The sequence below is a fragment of the Crinia signifera genome, chromosome 3, assembly GCF_055691185.1.
Source record: "Crinia signifera chromosome 3, ASM5569118v1, whole genome shotgun sequence".
Lineage (NCBI taxonomy): Eukaryota > Metazoa > Chordata > Amphibia > Anura > Myobatrachidae > Crinia > Crinia signifera.
Window position 1 is genome coordinate 94,162,455 of NC_139219.1, and position 21,775 is coordinate 94,184,229.

At 40.7% G+C, this 21,775-nt stretch overlaps 1 protein-coding gene across 5 annotated transcripts in view; it reads right to left on the bottom strand.

Moving 5' to 3' along the window:
• ADGRG6 (adhesion G protein-coupled receptor G6) overlaps nucleotides 1-13,088 on the bottom strand; it is a 171,832-nt gene extending 158,744 nt beyond the window's left edge. For 2 of the 5 annotated variants that reach the window (XM_083176215.1, XM_083176216.1), the window contains exons 1-2: nucleotides 12,343-13,088; nucleotides 3,008-3,108 (exon numbers count right to left, since the gene is read on the bottom strand). In XM_083176215.1, coding sequence (XP_083032341.1) covers nucleotides 3,008-3,108; nucleotides 12,343-12,344 — 103 coding nt within the window. In that variant the 5' untranslated portion in view covers nucleotides 12,345-13,088. The remainder of the gene's footprint in view (nucleotides 1-3,007; nucleotides 3,109-12,342) is intronic. The other 3 variants (XM_083176218.1, XM_083176217.1, XM_083176219.1) reach the window with 2 other exon arrangements.
• Between the last annotated feature and the right edge of the window lie 8,687 nt (nucleotides 13,089-21,775).

Genomic DNA, 21,775 nt, shown 5'->3' on the forward strand with positions numbered 1-21,775 from the left:
GAACCCCTTTTTCCCATTGAATTCCATGTTAAAATGTACTCAGTCCATTTTAACATTGAATCCTATGGAAAAATCGGGTCCATCGCATCGCATCGCATCCGATTTGGTCGCATGCGATGCGATGCGATGTGCCCGATCCGACCCGATTTCTAAATCGGGCGCCCAGATACTACATAAGTACCCAAAAATCTGATAAATTCTCACAAAAATAGATGAAAGGCATCACAAAACAACACCGTTAAGAGACTTATTTCAGCAGATACCAAAATCGATTAGCTTAGATAGTACCAATAATCAACGCAATAAAAAAGTATAGAACACAAAACATTATCTTCTGATGCAAAGTTTTTCAATAAATGTTGAAAACAATTCATTCCCCAAATGTAAACAAATTTTTAAAGCTCAAGACCAGGTTTGTCCATTGCTGTCACTAAGCAGAAATACATATTTACATTTAGTTTAATCATTGGAATGTTCCCCTTCCTATTGTCACACCCCTCTATTTAAAAAAGTAGCACTAAAGCACGTCCAGACCTCAGTAAAAGCCAAATGCTTTGGTTATGTGTCAATCATATCCGTTCCCAAACAATTAATATTTATAGCTGATGTGTCGCTAACTTGAGATATACTTTATCTAAGGTGAAAGTAACCAGATATCTGGAAGTCCTTTTTATTTCTGAATGCAAGCTATCAAAGACAGGATTTCCTCCTCCTGGGGTTCCTCTTTTATGTCACATGTTGTTGTGGTGAGTTTTCATGTGAATTTTAAAATACTCTTTTGTCGCCAATATTGTAAAGTCATTGGGATCAGACTGCAAAAACCTGTACATCCGACCAATCACTAGTGCATCATGTTTTGTTATCCAGTAAACTGTAATAAAAACTTCCTTTTTATATATTATGTAAATATGGAAACGTTTGAGTAATGTGTAAATATGGCAAAATGTATTATTTTTGCTATAACCCCAAAAATGTGAACTGTTAAATAATGTTTATTATGCTGGTGGAAAAAGTCCAACTGGGGTAGCACTGATCCAGGATAGCACCAATGCATTTCGCTGGTTAAGTGTCTGTTGTGAGCTGGGGGCTCATATTTATACCCAGAGTCCTTTATACTTAATTTGCATATTAAGTTGATTTACCGGTTTTATTTTATAATTGTAAAAAGACCTCAATGGAGACAGATTATAGATCTTATAGCAATATAATAATGCAATAAAAACATGTTGATACTATGGGGGAAATTCACTAAAGGAAATTTGTAAAAAAAATAGGTGTATTTGTATCCAGAAATACACTTATTTTTGACATTTACTATCCCGAAAATATGGCAATTCGTAGTCGTATTGATGTGCTATTTTTGGGATAGTAAATGTCAAAAATAAGTGTATTTCTGGAGACAAATACACCTATTTTTTACAAATTTCCTTTAGTAAATTTCCCCCTTTATGTCCGATTTTGACCTTTCACACTTCTGGGTCCCTATTCTCAGTTAATATGATATTGTTATATATAAAAAGAGAGAGTAATGGGACACAGTGAAGGAAAAATTCATAGGGATCCCAAGAATACCAATGGGATCTCCCATATAACATACTCTTTTACGGTGAGAGTATTAGTAAAGCGGAGGGTTGATTCATATTTATTTTTATTCGGTGGCCAAAAGTGATCTAACATTAACTCCACCAATTTTATATTTGCATATTAAAATTGTTCATTTAATTGATTTACCTGGTACAGTTTATTAGATGTGCGCTGCATTCTTCTCTTTTTTTCAAGATCTGAGCCTGCGATGGCGATGCACAGGTTTGCGCATCGCTAAACGTCAAACACATGGAGCAATTTGTGCTTAATTTCTAAGCGCTCTAGACTTAGAAAATGAGCTTTTATCACCCCATGTGTATACCCCTTTAGGAATTTAATTATTATTTAATGAGGTTGGTAGGTGAAAATGACACCTCAGTTTGCACTAAAGAATATTGCTAGCATTCACCATTCTGAAAATTACACCTCCTGGTTCGCACAATGCAATATCAGGGCTCTATGCTGCCCTATGTTGCCCCAGCCCGTTAAGCGCATGATGTCATGAAGTCACACAAAAGGGGTGGTTTGGCAAGCAATAGGATGATAAGCATTGCTCAGAGAGTACTGAGGATGCCCCGGGAGCTGTTACAGGTGGCAGAATGCCTGTATTGAGCATCCTAAGGAGGCTTCAGGCATCACTGGTGCAGTTATACAGGTTCTCAAGTGCCATTCCAGGAATCCAGATCACCAGAAGCAAAGGCTAGGGGGTGACAACAGAGTTACCCATAGCACCTTGCGCTGCTTGCACACCCATATATAAAGCCTTGGAATAACAGAATATCTACCGCTATCACTTTCCTTCTGTATTAGGACCCAGCGTGCATTCTGCATGATACGACGCTAAAAAAAGCAGGCAAAAAATAATACTTTGTCAAATGAAATTAAGTTTACAGCGAGAGTGAGACATATCTATATCTCGCCAATGACTGTAATAATACGACCATTGCAGTTAAGGTTCATTTGCATTTTTAATAAGTATTTAATTCAGGGGATATGGATCCTATTAACAACATTTTCCATACAAGTTCTTGCAGATGGTCAAAGCTGTTCATTTTATTTGAATTGAGTTCTACATTTCTGAAAACATTTTTAACTTTAGACATGGTTTTACAAAGTGTTTTGTAAAGCTCTTTAAAGTAATTGAAAGTATCATCATTAACAATGCTGTGCACTGTATGTTACTATTCCTAATGCAACAGGTAATGAAGTCAATTAAAAAAAAGTATTACTTCCCATAAATCAGCCAATCAGGATTTGTTGTATTAGTCATTAGCCATCTCCATTGTTCATAAAATTCTCCCTGCGAGCCTCACATACTGGTTTACAAAACAACCAGGTTCTTCATGAATTTTCCAGCTACATAGTAATATTAATATAAAGAAACCAAAACTTGCATTTACGAAGTAAATATCATTTTACTTACCAGTATGTTGAACACAAGCAACGTAAACAGCAATAAAATACAACATGTGCTCCATCTTCCTTTTCCAGTGACTACACCACATTCCATTTAAGAGGGGCGTCCTGTGGAATAAGAAAGAGACCATTTATACGGCAGTCACCAGAATCGGACGTCTCTTCTTTACTTAATGAAGTGTTTATGAAGTATTAACATTCTGACAGCTGCCTATTGCTCACTCAAATCTGCTCACTTCTGTGACACTATTCATATTGCTGAAGGTGATATTTGTACTACACCCGCTGCTTACGAAGGCAACAAGATACGCATCTGTTATGCTTTGGAGCAAAATAATTTTATAACTCCAGAAGATACTATGTTACATACTTTTAATAAATGTGTTCTGAGATCATTTTAACTCTTAACCAACCAGAGGTGAACACTGGAGACACAAGAAACACATATTACCATTCCATTTTTTTTTCACATATTTTTCGCAGCCCACAGAAGCAATTTTGACCAAAATATACTTCATTACTAAAATAAAACCTTGAAAATCTATTTGTATTATCAATAATATGTCAGGAAATATATATTGCTGAGCTGACTATAAAGCATGAAATAACTGCATATAACCATGCAGAACTTTCTTACTCTACTACTCTGTAGGAGATTGCCAAGCTAGAAGGGTGTTACTTCTATAGCAGAGCAGGAATACCGGGCCTTATTCTAGTTCACTCTTTCTGACAAAATCCTTCTTAGATGGACAAAACCATGTGCACTGCAGGTAGCAGCAATGTAGCTTGTGCCGAGAGAATTAGATTTGGGTGAGTTATTTTGTTTCTGTGCAGGATAAATACTGGCTGCTTTATTTTTACACTGCAATATAGATCTCACTTTGAAGTAAACCCCCACCCAAATCTAATTCTCTCTGCACAAGTAACATCTGCCCCACCTGTAGTGCACATGGTTTTGCCCATCTAAGAAGGATTTTGTCAGAAAGAGTGAACTAGAATAAGGCCCACAGTGACCAACATATTTTTTTGAGGTGATATTGCAAATAACAACCAATTGGATCGCTTCTATTAGCCAATCCACTCTCTTTGTTGTGCAACCAATCGGATCTGTCTATCATTTTCCAGGATGCAATTGTTGTTTTGGGCACATCACCTCTTTTAATTTTTAGAAATTTTAGTAAATTGACCCCTGTAACGTTTACTTACTTAATTAGGTGTTTGTATTTGTTGTGACGCTTTGGTCAAATATTAGGTATTAGGTATTAGCAGAGCCTAATATGAATCCACTATGGTTAGGCAGTTATATTAATGGATTAATTACAATCAGTATGACGTGGGCTTTCCTAAGGCTATCACTTAATCCCCAACACTGTCTGTGGTCATTGTTACACATAGTAATATGTTTCATATTCTCAATACCAGTGCTTGAGGGTTACTCAGTTGTCCAATGGTCACTCAGCTGATCTGATGCTGTGCCCACAGATGCATCAGAGAATCACAGAAGCTGCCATTGAGCATATTTTATCTCAAGACACCCCTGCGGCTTTTCCATACTGTCGTACAGCCACAGTGTACAAAGACGATGCTAACTGCACCCATCTATGAATCAGGCCCAAATAGTGAAAATATGTAAAGGCAAGAAATGCTCACTGGCCATTGTTAGCAGACAGTTGTGATGTCTACTGGAGTAAGGGCAATATTAGCTGGTGAAGATGGACAAATATCCCATTCCTTTGCCAGACAGAGTTAAGAAGACAGAGATTATTTTATGGAGTGTTTACTGTACTGTATATTTTCAAATGTTGAACCTAATGTTAATATAGGTGTTATTCTCTAACTGGCACAGACACGGGGGTATGGATATACAGTAGCTGTTAGAATTGTCAATTTTATAATTCACATTTATAACAAGTCATACTGTACATAAACAGGGCATCCAGCCTCTGAAAAACACGCAGGTATGACAGAGAGGGGAGGGAGGGCCCTGCACACAATCTGATAGTAGTACTTGAGTAAAGTACATAATTGATTCTTCAACAAAATGCATGTGGTTTGACTATATTGTAGTGAAGCAGCAGTTTGTTTGTTTTGTTCCCTACAGTATTTCCTCAATAGAAAAAGGTTATAGAGTAACAAACATAAGTAGCCATCCTATTGCTTTACTGTGTAGAAATGCAGCCTCCCTGAAATGAAACCCTCTTTTATTTGCTTATGTGACAGTATTGCCAAGCGCCAGAGCAGATTAGGCTGCTAATACATCTTTCTATAATATGGTTGGCATTGGCTCTTATGACGCAAGATATAATAGATACAGAAGCAACAAACAGTACTTGCTATTGACTTATGTGGCACGGCTAGTACTGTGAACCAACCATGAAAGGAGTCATACATCCCCAGTCTCTAGCAGTGCCAGCTGAGATGACACTTGTGAATGTTGGGTTAAACTCAAGCCATTTTCAGACTATGTATTTTTCTAAAGCACAATTTCATGCTTTTGTACATCTTCTTAGAAAATCAACAGGCAGTGGTCTGAAAAGTACCGAACATAGTGCACTTCAAAACACCACTTCATCAAACCTAAATTACTAAATCCATTCAAAGTGGTTACTCCTGCCAGACCTTGATGATCTTGGGTTTCCTCTGAAACCTAGTGGGGATGCAAACTTTGTGGGTAGGACGCTGATGTAGGTTGTTTCTCTGGGCTAAGTGACAGCGGAGGCAAGTAACACAACATCAATACATGTAACAGCCAAACCTTCCTGCTCCTACAGTAGGTGCTTCTTTCTACTCAGTTACAAAATGTAACATCATTATGTATGAAAGCAAATGCAATACCCAAAGACAGCATTTGAATAGAAATGAAAAAGAATATTATAATGTAAGAGCAAAGTAACCTTGACAAGACTAAATTGCTAGATTGTGATATATGTATTATATCACTGGACAATTCATTTTTGACTCTAAGTAGATTTGTAATGAAAAGGTTCTGTCTACAGAAATGACATAAACGATCTTGTTAGAGATTCTGATATGAGGTCCTAATTCACGTTTTTGGATATGCACTTGCACTGCACATGCATAGACCAGGAGCTGTGATTTAACTCACAGTGCCCTAAATGCTGCAAGAATGATTTACATCCTGCTGGCATTGAGGGAGAGGCAGCGATTCAGAAAACATGGCATGTCAGCCCTATTTGCTGGACATGCTCAAATCAGTACCTGAGTCCAGGGTTGTAGCCGTAACCACTGCAAAGGGCAAACAAAGGGCCTGTCTCAATGCTTCTAGAAAGCAAAAGTTGGTGAACAATGTATATAGCAACTTCGACATGGAAGATGGGATTCTCGCAGTCTGGACCTCATTCAGATGCACTCCCTGCATCTATGGTAGCTACACTCTTGCCTGCATCCTCTGGTGCAACAGTGGATCAGAGAAGCTGCCTCTTGCCGCATTAGTATATTATCTCAAAGATGCTGTGTACAAAGACGCAGAGGCTGTCTGATCTGTGTACATATATGATTCAGGCTCTATACCAGCTCATATCATTGTTCACTTGAACAAATTTATTGTAATGTACATTTGAAATTCAGATACTGCAGGTAGAAGTTCTGAAGGAGTTTTTCCAATTTTGCAAGTGGCCTTTATTTTTTCTATCTGAGCTTCGACTTTTTCATCGCAGGCAACTGCTCTTTCTCTCACAAGCAATACCTGCTGTATTAGGCCACATGTACTGTATGTGATAGTTATGAACTTGAATATTATCATGTTGCTCGACAGCTTTCTTTTTATATTGTTAGGGTATAACCTCTTTATTGTAGTTCATCTTACATGCTACAGCTCTGTCCATACCTTTTGTTTTTGGTACATTTTTCACCATTCTTGAAGTCTAAATACAATCGACGTTTGATGTTGATAATGTGGCATAAGTGAACTAAAACATCTCTGGACTCGGTAATGAGAGGGGGCATGGACAATATGGGAGGGTGTGGCACCTCCCCCTCATGTGAATGACAGTGGTTGCAGGTTCTGCAGAGGCGGGGTGGTGGCCAACGTGATGAGTGGCGTGGGTGCAGGTCTTCTCAGTCCTTAACACATCTTATGTAGCATGTGCTCTCAATTCGATCACATGTGACATGACATACATCATTTTCTGACACTATGGGTAAAGATGGGAGTTCTATGGACGATGGTATGTTGCCCATAGGAACCTATCAGATTCTATCTATTATCTTATAGAAGGGGCCAATTAGATAAAAAGTAGAATCTTTTTAGAACTTCCATCTTAGTTAATATACCCGAGCATATCATGGGGCAACTACACCACCGATTTACAACACCAATCAGCTCCTGCCATTTTTCAAACATAGCCTGCAATATGATAGTCAAAAGTTGATTGGTTAGCTGTGATACATATGGGGCTTTTATTGCAACTCATGATAAGCCATTTTCAATATGTCCATGATAAATTATTAGCGATAATTCTCTGTTTCTCTGTGTGAAAGGGTCTCCAACCCTGCCAATGAGTGACCCGGAGTTTAAGATCCGGGTTAACCCATTCACACAGGTGAAAACCCCATGGAACTTGGCAAATTACTAGGTCTAATTTTAAACCCGACATTTGTTCTCCTGTGTAAAGGGGGTCTGACAGCGAACGGTCAAATAACTCTGCGCTTCAAATGCCAGGTTATTCAGCCAATGCTGTCTGAAAGCAGTATAATTAGGCCCTTTGAAGTTTCAAATTATTTTTAATTGCCCAATAATGACATGTAATTTTTGGGGTTAAAAATGTGAAATGATGGAAATGGGGTACAAGGTGTATTGGGGACAACGATTTTTAGGCTACCATGTTATTAGTTAAAATTACCAAAATATATACTAATACCCAATTTGTATAACCTTAAATTAACTGGAACACTTATTTTAATGAAAAGCACATGCTTTATATTATTTGTTTGACTTTTTAGAAAAATGCATATCACAGCCATTTGACCCAATACAAGTACTCCAAATGTTTTTTTATTATGACCACTAAAATTTCTGTACTCTTTTGCTTTATGAATTTGGCTTTTTTTTTCGATACTGGCAGATTTCCCCACTTTCTCCTACACTTTTCTCTGACTACAAGAATTATCTCAAGAACCCTGTTTAGTGAATCTGCAATTGAATATGGCAAATCACGAAAGTGCGCAAACCTGCAATAAGTTGCTTTTTGCTACATTTTTTGGTGATGTGCATGAAAAATCAGATTGTTGTAAAATACCATGTTATCGCGGTTAAATTAATTCTCCCCATGAGTTCTCTGTAAGCATGATACATCTCCCCCTCTCCAAATGTGCACACAAATCTATACTGTACATTACACCCTCAATGAATTGACCTTGTGGAGGTGTAATGGAAAATGGACAAAGTAGTACCTATTGTACCTATCAAATGTGTTCAGGCAGCCATTGTGGCAGAGATTGGCTACACATCTAATTGAATTGACTCCATAGAGTTTGAGAAATAAGCTATTTCGGTAGGTAAGTAACTCAATACAAGTCACAGACAATTAGGCTATTAACAATAGTTGGTTTCCATGAAAGAAATTTCCTCCAAACTAAATTCTATAATAGATGTGAAACAATTCACTGCACCTATTCCTTCTATAAACTGGAATGAAGTGCTATGCATACTGTAGACCAGGGGTCCTCAAAGTATTTTGCTCTGGGACCTCATCAGACAATAAAAAAAATGACAGGACCCCAGCAAGTTACTACAGAAGGTCATCACATCACATGTGTAGTAGCAGACAGCACATATATGGTAGCATTGTGGAGGCACAAAAGTATGTGAAGAGTCTAAAGTAAGGGACAATTCAACAGCTTTTTCAGACTCCTTGAATCACTGACTGAGATTAGAAATGTTATCAGCCTGATGGTCAGCAACATGGAGTCGCGACCCCATGCTGAGAAGCTCAGGGCCAACTTTGGGATCAAGACCCACAGTTTGAGAACCGTTGCTGTAGACAGTACAAGTTTTGTTATCCACCATGGTGTCAATCCCTGGTAAATATAAATCAAATGTAAATAAGAGCTGTATGTTAGTATGTTGAGTCTGCTATGCTAGTAAATACTGTATCATCTGAATAAGTATACTAATTTTGTTTATTTTTTCACATACTGTAGTTTACATTAATATTTTCTTCAGCTGGAAATAATCAATAAAAATGTAGATGGTATGTGTGTGCACATTGTGTTCGAAGTTGATTTTTGGCATCTTAAACAGTTTATATAAGATACATTTTAGTGACTATGCTAGCAAAAGCTCTTTGTAAACAACAGATAACTTTTCAATGAAATGTTTATCAAGATACAAGATTGCAAATAAGCTGATAAAAGTTGACATGCTGCCACCTTATATAAGACATCAAATGGTCAGCTTTGTGGAGGATAACTTGGCAGACAGTAAGGAAACAACAGACCTTTGCATCATAAACATCTCTAAGCGTTGTCCTAAAAGTAATGTGTTCACTGGCAAACTATAAAATACAACAAATAATTCAACTTGTTATTTAGTACCAATAAGTAATAAAATAGTTAATAGTATAAGTTGCCTTCGTCATGCTTAATAGAAATAATTACTTTTGAGCATAATTTATTGTTTTGTAATAACACCTTGTTATATAAACTAGAACTGATCACTTCAAGAGATTCAAAATAAAATGATTTACTGTATTTGACAACTATGAGGATATCATCCAATTACAAACCTGACTACATCTATCAATTACATGGTCTGGTGCTCAACTAAACTTCATTCAGTTCTTGCAGACTATTTGTATTTGTTTCTATTAAATAAATTCATAGGTTAAAAGATAAAAATCACACACACACACACACACACACACACACACACACACACACACACATATATATAACACAGTATATATATATATATATATATATTTATATATATATAAATATATTACGTGTTACATAATGTGTAAAAAATAGCGGCACTGGCGCAATAAGCATCTGCACCAGTAGTCACACAACACTAACTGCAGTGTACAGTACTTCATCCCTATCATTTGCAAAGTATTATGCACACATTACACAATATATAATAGGAAAAGGATTTAGGCCAAGGAGAATATGTGTCGTGTTAATAGATTAGTCATTTAGGGGTAGATTTATTAAGCTTGGTGAGGTGATAAAGTGTCTGGTCTGTATCACCGGCCAATCAGTTCCTACAGTACCTGTCATTTTTCAAACCAAGCCTGTAACTTCACAGTTAGGAACTGATTGGCCGGTGATAACGTACCAGCCACATTATCACTTCACCGAACTTAATAAATCTGCCCCTCAGTAACTACAGCATGTGGCGTCCCATGTCCCCTGTTATCTCAAAGCTCCGTACAATGAGCCAGTCAGACCAGCCAGTAATACGTGTTACTATAGTTTACTGTATGATCGCACAACAGATGGATAACTAACGGATAACATGACCCAATGAGTGCTTTAGGGCTGTTTCACACAGTACGGTTCCTGCCGCACGGTGAAATCCCGTACGGCCAGGGAGCCGTGCCGCACTCAGCAGTTGTGAATGGACACTATTGTGTCCATTCACACGGGACGGCCACGGCCCGGCCGCACGGCTGCAGCCGGATCCCCCCACTGGAAGGGACGGCTGCCGGGCTGTGGCCATCCCTGCCATTATAAAATTCTGAGTGCGGCGCGGCTCCCTGACCGTACGGGATTTCACCGTGCGGCAGGAACCGTACTGTGTGAAACAGCCCTAAGGGCTGTTTCACACAGTACGGTTCCTGCCGCACGGTGAAATCCCGTACGGCCAGGGAGCCGTGCCGCACTCAGCAGTTGTGAATGGACACTATTGTGTCCATTCACACGGGACGGCCACGGCCCGGCCGCACGGCTGCAGCCGGATCCCCCCACTGGAAGGGACGGCTGCCGGGCTGTGGCCATCCCTGCCATTATAAAATTCTGAGTGCGGCGCGGCTCCCTGGCCGTACGGGATTTCACCGTGCGGCAGGAACCGTACTGTGTGAAACAGCCCTAAGGGGTTAAAATTGTGATTATAAAGGAATTATTTCATCTGTCAAATATTAATCATAAGTGACAGGCATTTCAAATTCCACAGCTGATGCAGAACCTCTTGGGAAACAGCCTTGCCAGTATTGATGGACACTGAGTTCTGCAACAAAGTGTTCTATAGCATTACATAAATATTGCATGAAAGCTGCTGGTGAGAGAATATCTGGACAGCTCCAGACTCTGGACAAGCTGCAGTACAGTATACACTAATCCCCAGTATACAGTGCACTGACTGGGCTGCTGCCCTACAATACAATACAGATGTTCCATGTGCACTGGGGAGCTAAAGCTGACATGCAGTACGTAATGTAGGAACACACAGGTCACTATATCATGTTGGAATAATGGCCTTTATACTAAAGCTCCCCTGCCAAGTATTAATATAACAGCAGCCTAATCCGGTCTGTTTAATAATTATAATTTTCCATTGAGTGTCATCTAGCAGCCATTAGCATAGGGCGATCCATGAAACCTACACATCAGCATCCAAGAGTCATTCCTGTCCCATCCCAGTGTTGGGAATTGCTGGATCTACATCAGCCTGGGTGACAGCTATGGTTGTGTGTATTTAGGGTCATTTACTACTTGGCGCCTAAGCGCTTGTTGCTTAATCCCACTACAAAACACATCCTACACACATCACACACTACACACATCACACACTACACACACACACACACACACACACACACACACACACACAAAACACACACAGCACACACAACACAGCACACAAAGAGCACACACACCACAAACCCTAAATACGACACCTCACACACAAACACCACACACAACATACACAACCAACAGCACACACAAACACCACACAGCATACATAACACATAGCACACACAGTCAGCACACACAAGCCCTTGCATGTACAGTATGACACAGCTACAGTGCCCTGCCTAGGAGTTTCTCAGGTTCTACTACTTATACCTCCAGGGGTATTCACGTTCCAGCCAAAATCCCTGCACCCTCTCCTAATCTACAGTACGTACAGGATACCATTGTACGGTAACAAGTCCCCAGCAAGTCACAGAAAGTAACAAAATACTCTCAAAAGTCACTCGCTGACATGTGGTAACACACACTAACACACACTAACAACCTGCTCAGTCCCAGCACTGGGCAACCTGTCCTCCAGCTGTTGTGGCCGCTCCAGAATAACTGCTGATTCTTGTAGTACCACCGCAGCTGGAGCGTGGCAGATGGCCCGTCACTGTAGTCACATTCTCTGTCCGTACTTACATTGCTGGGATATTCCCCGTGTGCTGTTCAGTCCGCAGTATGGAGGTGTCTGTGCAGCATGTTCCCTGTAGGCGATGTAACCTGTGCGCTGCTCAGCTGCTGTCCCCAGCTGCATCCAGCGCTCTGCCAGGCATGTGCAGTGTCCAGATACTGGGGAGCTGCGGTGTCCTGTGGTGCGGGGCCACGGCTCTGCCCGGGGTCAGTCTGCAGTGCAGAGGTGTCCAGCTGTGGAGGACTCTCTGCAGGTTCCTATGTGGCAGTCCAGAGATCTATCTCTCTTTCTTTCTCTCTCTCTCTCCCTCTGTCTGTCTGTCTCGTTGCTGGCTCTCAGAACAAGTGCAGCTCAGTTTCACATTACAGCACTTGGATTGCAAAAGCAAAACCTGCTCCTGTGTGTGGCTGAGTCAGTTATGCAGTTAGGCTCAGGAGCAGGAATCACAGTGGGAAATGAATGGGATAGGTGCAATTCCAGGTCCTTTCCTCTGTAAATGTCCCAAGCCAGTTAGATCCACCCAGAGCCCTCAGATAGGGTGGTGAGCTTAGCTGGTTACCAGATGCTTCTGTAAAGCTGCCCTGGTTAGGGCTACAGTATGGCAGGAGTTAGGCACTCTTCCTCATTCTTCTTTACCTTTGCCTCTGACATCTGTCTGTATCCCCAGGTGTGGGCAGCTGCAGCAGAGACTGCCTCCAACAGCTCATAAACTGTTCCTTAAGCTGCGTCTCTTTATTTTACTGTCTCTGTAAGAGACAGCCCCACCCTAAGCAGTAACCCCCTGTAACAGCACTGAGCCCAGTTATGAGACAGACCTCTGATACAGCACAACTCCACACACCACACCATCATTCCTAACTCTCATGCTTACTGTAATTAGATATAATCCTACATCTTGGAAACAATTGTATATAAACTTTTTCAGCCAATCAATTTCCATGTTGTATTTTCACTATCTCTCACAGTTTTCCCACCCAGCATTATTTCCCAGCATATGTTCTAGGCAGTTATTAGCTCAGTTTTTGCATATACATTTGTTCTGTATGTAACATTAAGGAAATAAATATTACGTATACAGTAGGTTTTATTTAATTATTCCTGTCTAATTCATTTTATAATGTTTTCTCTGTCACACAGACACAGTAAGTTTTATTATATTTAATCTTGCGCAGCATTATTGCTAAACCCTTAATTACATGTTTGAGGTAAGATATCATTTGATTGTTTTAAATCCTTTAATAACAATGTGATTATAGTTAAACAGATCTCAGAAATACCCTAACATTTTAGTGTTTACAATTAATATCACCATTGCACCATGACAGACATGTCTCTATCCATCCTTTAAACACTTGCTCATTTCACCACTTCTAAAGAAATAATCTTTAGAGCCAACATCTCTCCTACTACCACTGTATTTGTCTCCTTCCATTTGTCTATAAATGAAATACTGTAAGTAACTTGCATTCCGCTGTCTATCTCACTTTTCTGCAAACTTTGGCCCTCAACATTCCATTGAGATGATGCTCTCACAAAAGTGAGTCTACTTTTTGTTGGCTCCCACTAAGCTCTGTTCTCAGCCCTTTGTATACACCTCATTCCCTGGGGGGAGGGATAAATACAGATGACCGGCAGTCAGAATGTCAGTGGGCAGAACACTACAGCTGGCATCTTGAACAAGGGAATCCCATCAGGAGCCATGAATAATTACCCTCCCTCTGGCCCCCTAGCCCTCCCTTCTTGCAGCCGAAACCTAACCCCCTCTGACATTGTGACCCTAACCTTCATTGCTAGTGCCTAACCCTAACCCTTCCACCCTGCTGCACCTAACCCCATACTACCCCTCCCCCTGCAGCAAACCCTAGTCCCCCACCCTTCCCCGGCCTGATGCTACTGCTTCCCAGTTACTCACTGTTCGGCATTCCAGCACTCTGGATTCTGATTCCAGTATCCTTATTGGTGTTGGGATTCCTGCATGGCCTCCCAGCGGTACTCAAGATGTCAATGTAAGTATTAGGAACACCAGCATCCTGCCCATTAGTATGCTGAATCCTTTCCTCTTGGGAAAGTAATATACTTACAGTACTCAACCTCCAGTGCCAGTTATATGCTGATGACACCCAAATCTACCACTTCTCCCCCGCCCCCTCTTTTATTGTGCTACTGTGTATCCAATCGTCTCTCTGCTATCTCTACATGGTTGTCCCATAGCTTGCTACAGTTCAACGTTTAAAAAAATATATATTCTCAGTTGCCCCCCTCACAGAGTGATCTACTACTCTCTAGTTCCTTTTTATTTTCATACTAACACTCTTATACCTCAATACTTTCTTACTTCAATTATATTTTAATGTGCATGGTGCCCCACGGTGGTTTGGATGAAGCCCTGTAATGTCAGGGACCTGCACAATGAGGTTACCTTGATGAGAGTTGATATAAAATAAGCAATTAAGGTGCCGCTGTTACTACGATTTAAATGAATGTACATTTAATGACATATAATATATAAAAGACAATCAAGACACTATTTGAAATCAATCAATTCTAGTCCACTCTTTCTGACAAAATATTTCTTAGATGGACAAAACCATGTGCACTGCAGGTGAGGCTGATGTAAAATGTGCAGAGAGAATTAGATTTGTGTGGGGTTTTACATCTGCCCCACCTGCAGTGCACATGGTTTTGTCTATCTAAGAAATATTTTGTATATTATAAGAGTGAAGAGTGAACTAGAATAAGGGCCTCAGTTCCTACTGGAGCCTGCTGAAAAATAGCCCTGCATGTAACCACTAGTCTAGTTTCATATGACCACGCCCCCTCAGGACACATGGCCACGCCCAATTTTGGCGTGCGCACCTACAGTATAGTCCAACTAAGAAATCATTTCTACTTGCGCCACTGTCTCAGGCACACACTTCTCCTGCCTACAAGACTTCCTCTGTGTCGCTACCAACTTCTGCTATACAGTATATATAAATATTGAAAACACATGTTTAAATAACATAATTTTTCAGAAACATCTGCACTAGGAATGTTAATTAAGATGAAAAAAATATTTGTGGAATTAGCAGAAACAAAATTACTTAATTTTGTAGAATTCTTTAAGCTGACATAAAAAGCTGCTTTCCTGACACTCATCCATACAGTCATCATCCAATTTGGCCGCAGACATGGGTGGCCGTTCTGACTGAGATTTAGCCACACTGCAGGGTCACTACAGGGACATCTTCGGACTGTAGGTGAGGCTGCAAAACGACTGTACTGTACATACCTCTGACTAAATTTAAAGGCAGGACTAATAAGTAAACATATGCTTGTCAGGGAAGGATATATTGCGAATATTACCAGACCTGCTCAGTGTATGAATATGGGAAGAATGAGGATCAGCAAGAAAACGGCAATGTCTGACTGGTGAACTGTCAAATCAAAGCGTTCTGACACATCAGCTTTATTAGAAATGCCATTGTGACACTCAGAAAGGCACAATGAAATTGGTTAGGGGCCTTTTATACCTAAATGTAAACTTACGAATATCATCTATACTGTACTGTATATGTCTATATATGTCTATACGTTTAGTGTCCGTGCGGCTCTGAAACACTGCCATCTGTTGGCAGTTAGTGAAACTACATCTACTAGCTTTGGAAGCATTTACTTCGAGCGGGCTTACTAGAAAGGACATATTTATCAAATAAAGTTTCCTACAAATTGTATTTAATAATTAAAGTCTGTGACTGCTTGTCCCATGTCATTAATCTTCCAAATGCATTAGCCCATAGTAGCTTGTGGCTACACTAAAGGCCCCCATATACTTGTGCGAGGTATCACATGATGCATCCTCACATGCGATACCTGGGTAACTACCCTTGCTCCCTGGCGATGTATTGTATATGATTCCACTCATGGCTGCAGGATCCAACAAATCCTTTTGGCAGCCATGACACTCTCCAGATCCGATCCAATGTATACGGAATTAGAGGTAAGTCACATAACATATGATACGTTTCACATGATTTATCAGCCCTATGGGTCAAAATTGTGTGGAAAAAAAGCCATATAATAATAGTGCATGGGCACCTTTATACATTTTTTACCACACAAGAGCACCATCTCATCACTCCCCATCAGCCCTTAGTGACACTTGCAAATCTAGGCAAAATTATCATCTATGTTAAAATATGTATTGTTTTAAATAGTGCCATAATGGAGATGGTGTACAGTATAAATGGGATATTGTAAGAAAGTGGTGCAAGGGTCAAGAAATATGTGTTAAGTGGGTGAGGAGAACAGATTGGCTTTGATAAACATGATTTGAAGGAAATTTCCCCTAACGCCAACCCCAAGAATATGTTTAACCTGCACTAGCTCCTAAAAAGCAGGAGGTTTTCCTGAAATTGCACCTATCGGTATCCTGTCAGATAGTCGTCAGTAACCACATTGACATCCATTATATACTCATCACAATGTTGACATTAGCATGTATATATGGTTCAATATGTCAACTGGCACGATGTTGACACAATATCACCAGAATGTGAACATGTTTTCAAATGGTTCCATTTGAAATGTTGCCTTAGAATGCAGACTGTTAGGGATAGGCTGCAGGGGAAGTTAGGGTTATGCTGCAATGGGGAAGGGGGGAAGGGTTAGACATTCAGGGGAGGATTAGAGGTAGGGATAAATGTTAAGGATAGGAAGTAGAATACACAGATGCAGATGCTGAGACATTGCTGCCGGACCTGCTCCACACCTGACCAACACCGCCACAGCTGCCAGGAGACAGTAATGCACCACAAGACCACCAGGGACAGTTTTGATAGTTCATCATAACAACATACCATCCTTGTAGATGGTGCCTATCAACTTGTTTAGCAAGTTGACAGTTTGACTATGTTAATATTCGGTACTTATGTAGTATCTGGGCGCCCTATTTTAAAATCGGGTCGGAAAAATCGCATCGAACCGCATCAAATCGCATGCGATCCGATGCGATTTTCCATAGGATTCAATGTTAACATAGTCCTGTTCATTTCCCCACTATCCAAGTGGGCATAGAGTTGATTTTATAAAGTGCAGCGAACCACCGAGCCCGAAGCGTGCCGAGCGCAGCAAGCCCCGCGAGGGGTCGCAGATTACTTAAAATGTTTTCCGCTGCGCTCACCACGCTTCGGGCTCGGTGGCTCGCTGCGCTCGCCACCTCTATGCCCACTTGGATAGTGGAGAAATGAACAGCACCTTCTTAACATTGAATCCTATGCAAAATCGCATCGAATCGCATCGCATGCGATTCGATGCGATTTTGACGAAAATCGCGTCGAATCGCATCTGATTGTATGCCTTAAGGTAAGGCATACAATCACAAAATCAGGCGCCCAGATACTACATAAGTACCTAATATTCTTATGTCGACATGATATCGCTTAAGCATATTACTCTACCTCTTACAGATCCAGACTGTGAGAGACGGAACAAGGAACACTATTGCAGAATTTGGCTGAAACGCTCCTGCAGAAAATCCAGTGCCTCTCAGACCCAGCAGAAAGCAAGCAGACCCTTACTATCAACACTATGCTTTCCCCAAAGCAGTATAGATGTGGACAAGGGTATGCAGTCAGTGGATAGACAATGTCTAGGGCAACAGTCACTAGGTCAACACAAGCGTATGGTTGACATAGGCAAGGTTGACAGTCAAAAGATCAACACTACACCCTGAGTGAAATCGCATTGCATGGCCGTTTTTTGTGGCGTGAGATGTGATGTGAGATGAGATGTGAGATATGCGATCTCAGTAGTTCATATGGTAAAACACCACCACTCTCCACGTCAACATGAAGCTTGGCGAGCGCAGCGGAACGCGTCCTCCGACCTTTTCATACCTCCACTATCCATGGTGGCGTGGAGGTGAACTTATATAGTGTGGCGAGCGCAGCGAGCCACCGAGCCTGAAGCGCGGCGAGCACAGCGTGCCCCGCGAGGGGACGCGGAATACATATAAAGTAATCCGCGTACCCTCGCGGGGCTCGCTACGCTTGCCGCGCTTCGGGCTCGGTGGTTCGCTGCGCTCGCCACACTATATAAAATCAACTCCACGCAGACGTGAATAGTGGGGGTATGAAAGTGTTGGAGGACGCGTTCCGCCGCCCCTCGCCACGCTTCAGGATGACGTAGAGAGTGGTGCTGTTTTAGGTGTTTTACCATATGAACTACTGAGATCGCATCTCACATCTCTCATCTCATCTCACATCTCATCTCATCTCACATCTCACGCGATGTGCGATGCGATTTCACTCAGGGTGCAGTAAATAAATTAACTAAATTAACTACTAGGATCGCATCGCACACATCGCAAGGCACAAAAAGCCATGCGATGCGATTTCACTATGCAGTATAGCCCACTAAGCAAATAGCTAGGAAACAAGTACCTTTTCATGATTTTATTTTAAAAAGAAGATTTTTCCTACTTTACTATCCAATGGGTATTACAAGCAGTAGTGAGAGTTAGTGTATATGGGCACTTAGGGGATATAATTAATTTCTTTAAAAATAGTGTATAATTATGCACAAAATCAGGTTGTTCCACTGCGTGTCTGATGTCCAATCAGTTTTAGTACCAAGATATTAACCTGATAAAACACAAAACATCGCCAAACATAGTGCAATATGTTTAAAAAATATAACAGTTTAATAGTCTTGCAGGACACTTACAAACAAACAGGATAAAAGGCATGTAACCTCCGATTGTGGTAAAAATAATTCCTGTAACACCAGGCTAAAGATGTCCGCAGCAGGTCCCAAGCTGGAATCGGGGAGAGTGAGGGAGAGGGTGTCGGCTCTACTATCTTCCATTCCTGCTTAGGGAGTTGAATTGTGCACTTCCTCTACACTGAAACCATGAATGATTTCTTGTGGATAATCACTCTCCCTGATTCCAACATCTTTAGCCTGGTGTTACAGGAATTCTTTTTACCACAATCAGTGGTTACATGCCTTTTATCCTGTTTGTTTGTAAGTGTCCTGCGAGACTATTAAACCGTCATATTTTTTAAACATATTGCACTATGTTTGGCGATGTTTTGTGTTTTATCAGGTTAATATCTTGATACTAAAACTGATTGGACATCAGACACGCAGTGGAACAACTTGATTTTGTGCGTAATTATACACTATTTATTTATGAAATTAATTATATCACCTAAGCACCCATATACACTACGATCCACAGTCAGTGTGAGGGGAGTTGGCTCACTCCCGCTGTCTGATTGGGTGAGGTGCAGGGGAGAGTCACCGCTGGAGCATGGAATGGTAATGTATACTGGTGTAAAAATAATGTATGTATTAAAGCTATTCTATTCTATTTGTGTGAGTTTTTATTTGAACATTCTTTTAAAAGGTGAACTACAAGGGGCCCATTACTTCCCCTACATGCTTGGACTTGTGGTTTGCCAAGTCCCAGCATGCGGAGGTGGCCTGATGGGACTTGTAGTTTGACTAAAAAGCAATGTTTTTTATTTAATTTTACACGTATCAGCCCGGCATCCACCGCCTAGGGATACCGGGGACAGTCCCGGGCTTCAGCCCTGGACTGGTGAAGCCTGGGGGGACCCACTCCCCCAGGTATCCCATCCAAGGCTGACCAGCGATGGTGAGCATGGTATGGCCGGCGGGCCTTGCATAAAAAGTGTCCCCTGGTTGTGGCATGACATCGCAGGCTGTTGGAGCCCGGTGGTTCCAAAATATGGGGGACCCATGTTTTTTGTCCCCCCTATTTTTGGAACCAGGACCTGTCCAAGAGTGCGGGGCTGGCTTCAGAAATACGGGGACCCCTAAACTTTTTGTCCCCTGTATTTTTTAAACCAGGTCCGGCTCAATGAGCCCAGGGCTAGTTATGCTCAGGAGGGGGGACCCCAAACCATTTTTTTCTTTACGAGTAACGTAATGCCAACACTTGACATGGAGTGAATTAAACATCCCCATCTGCGTGTCACACTGGGATGCATGTGACTTGGGGATCCAATATGGGCATAGGGCTTGACTGAGTTTAAGGTAGGAGGAAGAGGAGGAGACTTCCTCTTTTTCCTGCAGAATTCCCCGCCCTCCCATCCCTTTTGTTTTATCGAGCGTGGTGGGTTTAATCGCATTAGCTGATAGGCTGGAAAGAACGGCAGATTTAATCAATTAGCTCACACTACGTGTTGATGTTGACGTTTTAATGGCTTGTTTGCAGTGCACTCACCTCTTATTGGCTTAGGCCTTTCGCTGGATCACCCGTTCGGGGACAGCGACCCCACCCCACTGGGTGGGTAGTCAATGCTGTTGGGTGGAGTTGGATACTGCTTGTTTTGAGTTAGGCCAGTTACGTTTAGAGTTGGGGTGGAGTTACAGTAGTAGCCGTTCTTTCTTGGCCACCATTAATTAATCTAATTTAAAATAATCAATTTAGCTTAAAATATCGCTACAAATAAATCAGTAAACAATTTCTGCCAAACCTATGCCTCTGAGTCTTTATTTCAGGTTAAGTTATGTCTAATAAATCACACATTATCATTACTAAAATCGCACATGTCTAAAAATTTGCACAATTTATTTACTAAAAAATTGACCTTTTTTCTTACTCAAAATCGCACTAAATCACATTCGTACTCAGACTTTGCCTAAGAAATTGCCCCCTATTACATTTGTGAGTTTCTTAAAAAATGTGTGATTTTTTTCTCATGCAATTTAGTGGGATTTTAAAACATAACTAAAAATATCACCCTATTACTATAGATGCCCATAGTCACAAAACTCAGGTGGGTAGCCAATTATCAACGATAACCTGCTTTTTTCGTCAGCTTTATCGCAACCATCCAGTTGCTTGCATGCAATAATTCTCATAGGGTTTATTGTGAATTTTTCTTCACCTACTGGTGAAAAGTTTTAATGAAATCCCTATTTTTGGGTAAAAATGTTGGGACTTACTTAAAGAACCCCTTGGCCACACCCCTTAATGACTACTTAGGCACTTTGAGGTTTATATCTATTTGTAATTAGCCAATAATAAGATGTCAGATTTAGGGTTAAAAAGTACAAAGTGATGGAAATGGGGATACAAGGTATATTGAGGTGCTTTATGAGTGAGGAAAGTGTTTTTAAGTTTGCTAGTGGGAGTATTCGGTTGTGCCTTTAATTGATCCAAATATATACTTATACTAATTTGCATGTACCCTAAATTTTATGAGATTAATTTTACACAGAAAAGCTTGCTTTTAGAGGTTTTTTTTAGTGTTTTAAAAAAAATGCATATTCAGTCATTTAACAGATTTTTATTATGCAATCTAATATACTTCTATAGGGTTACTTTGCCATTTTGGGGGGTACAGGTTGATGTTTTCACGTGCAGTTTTCACTGGTTAACAAATCAACCATTTTTGTCACTTTGTAATAAGATAAGTCAAAAACCCG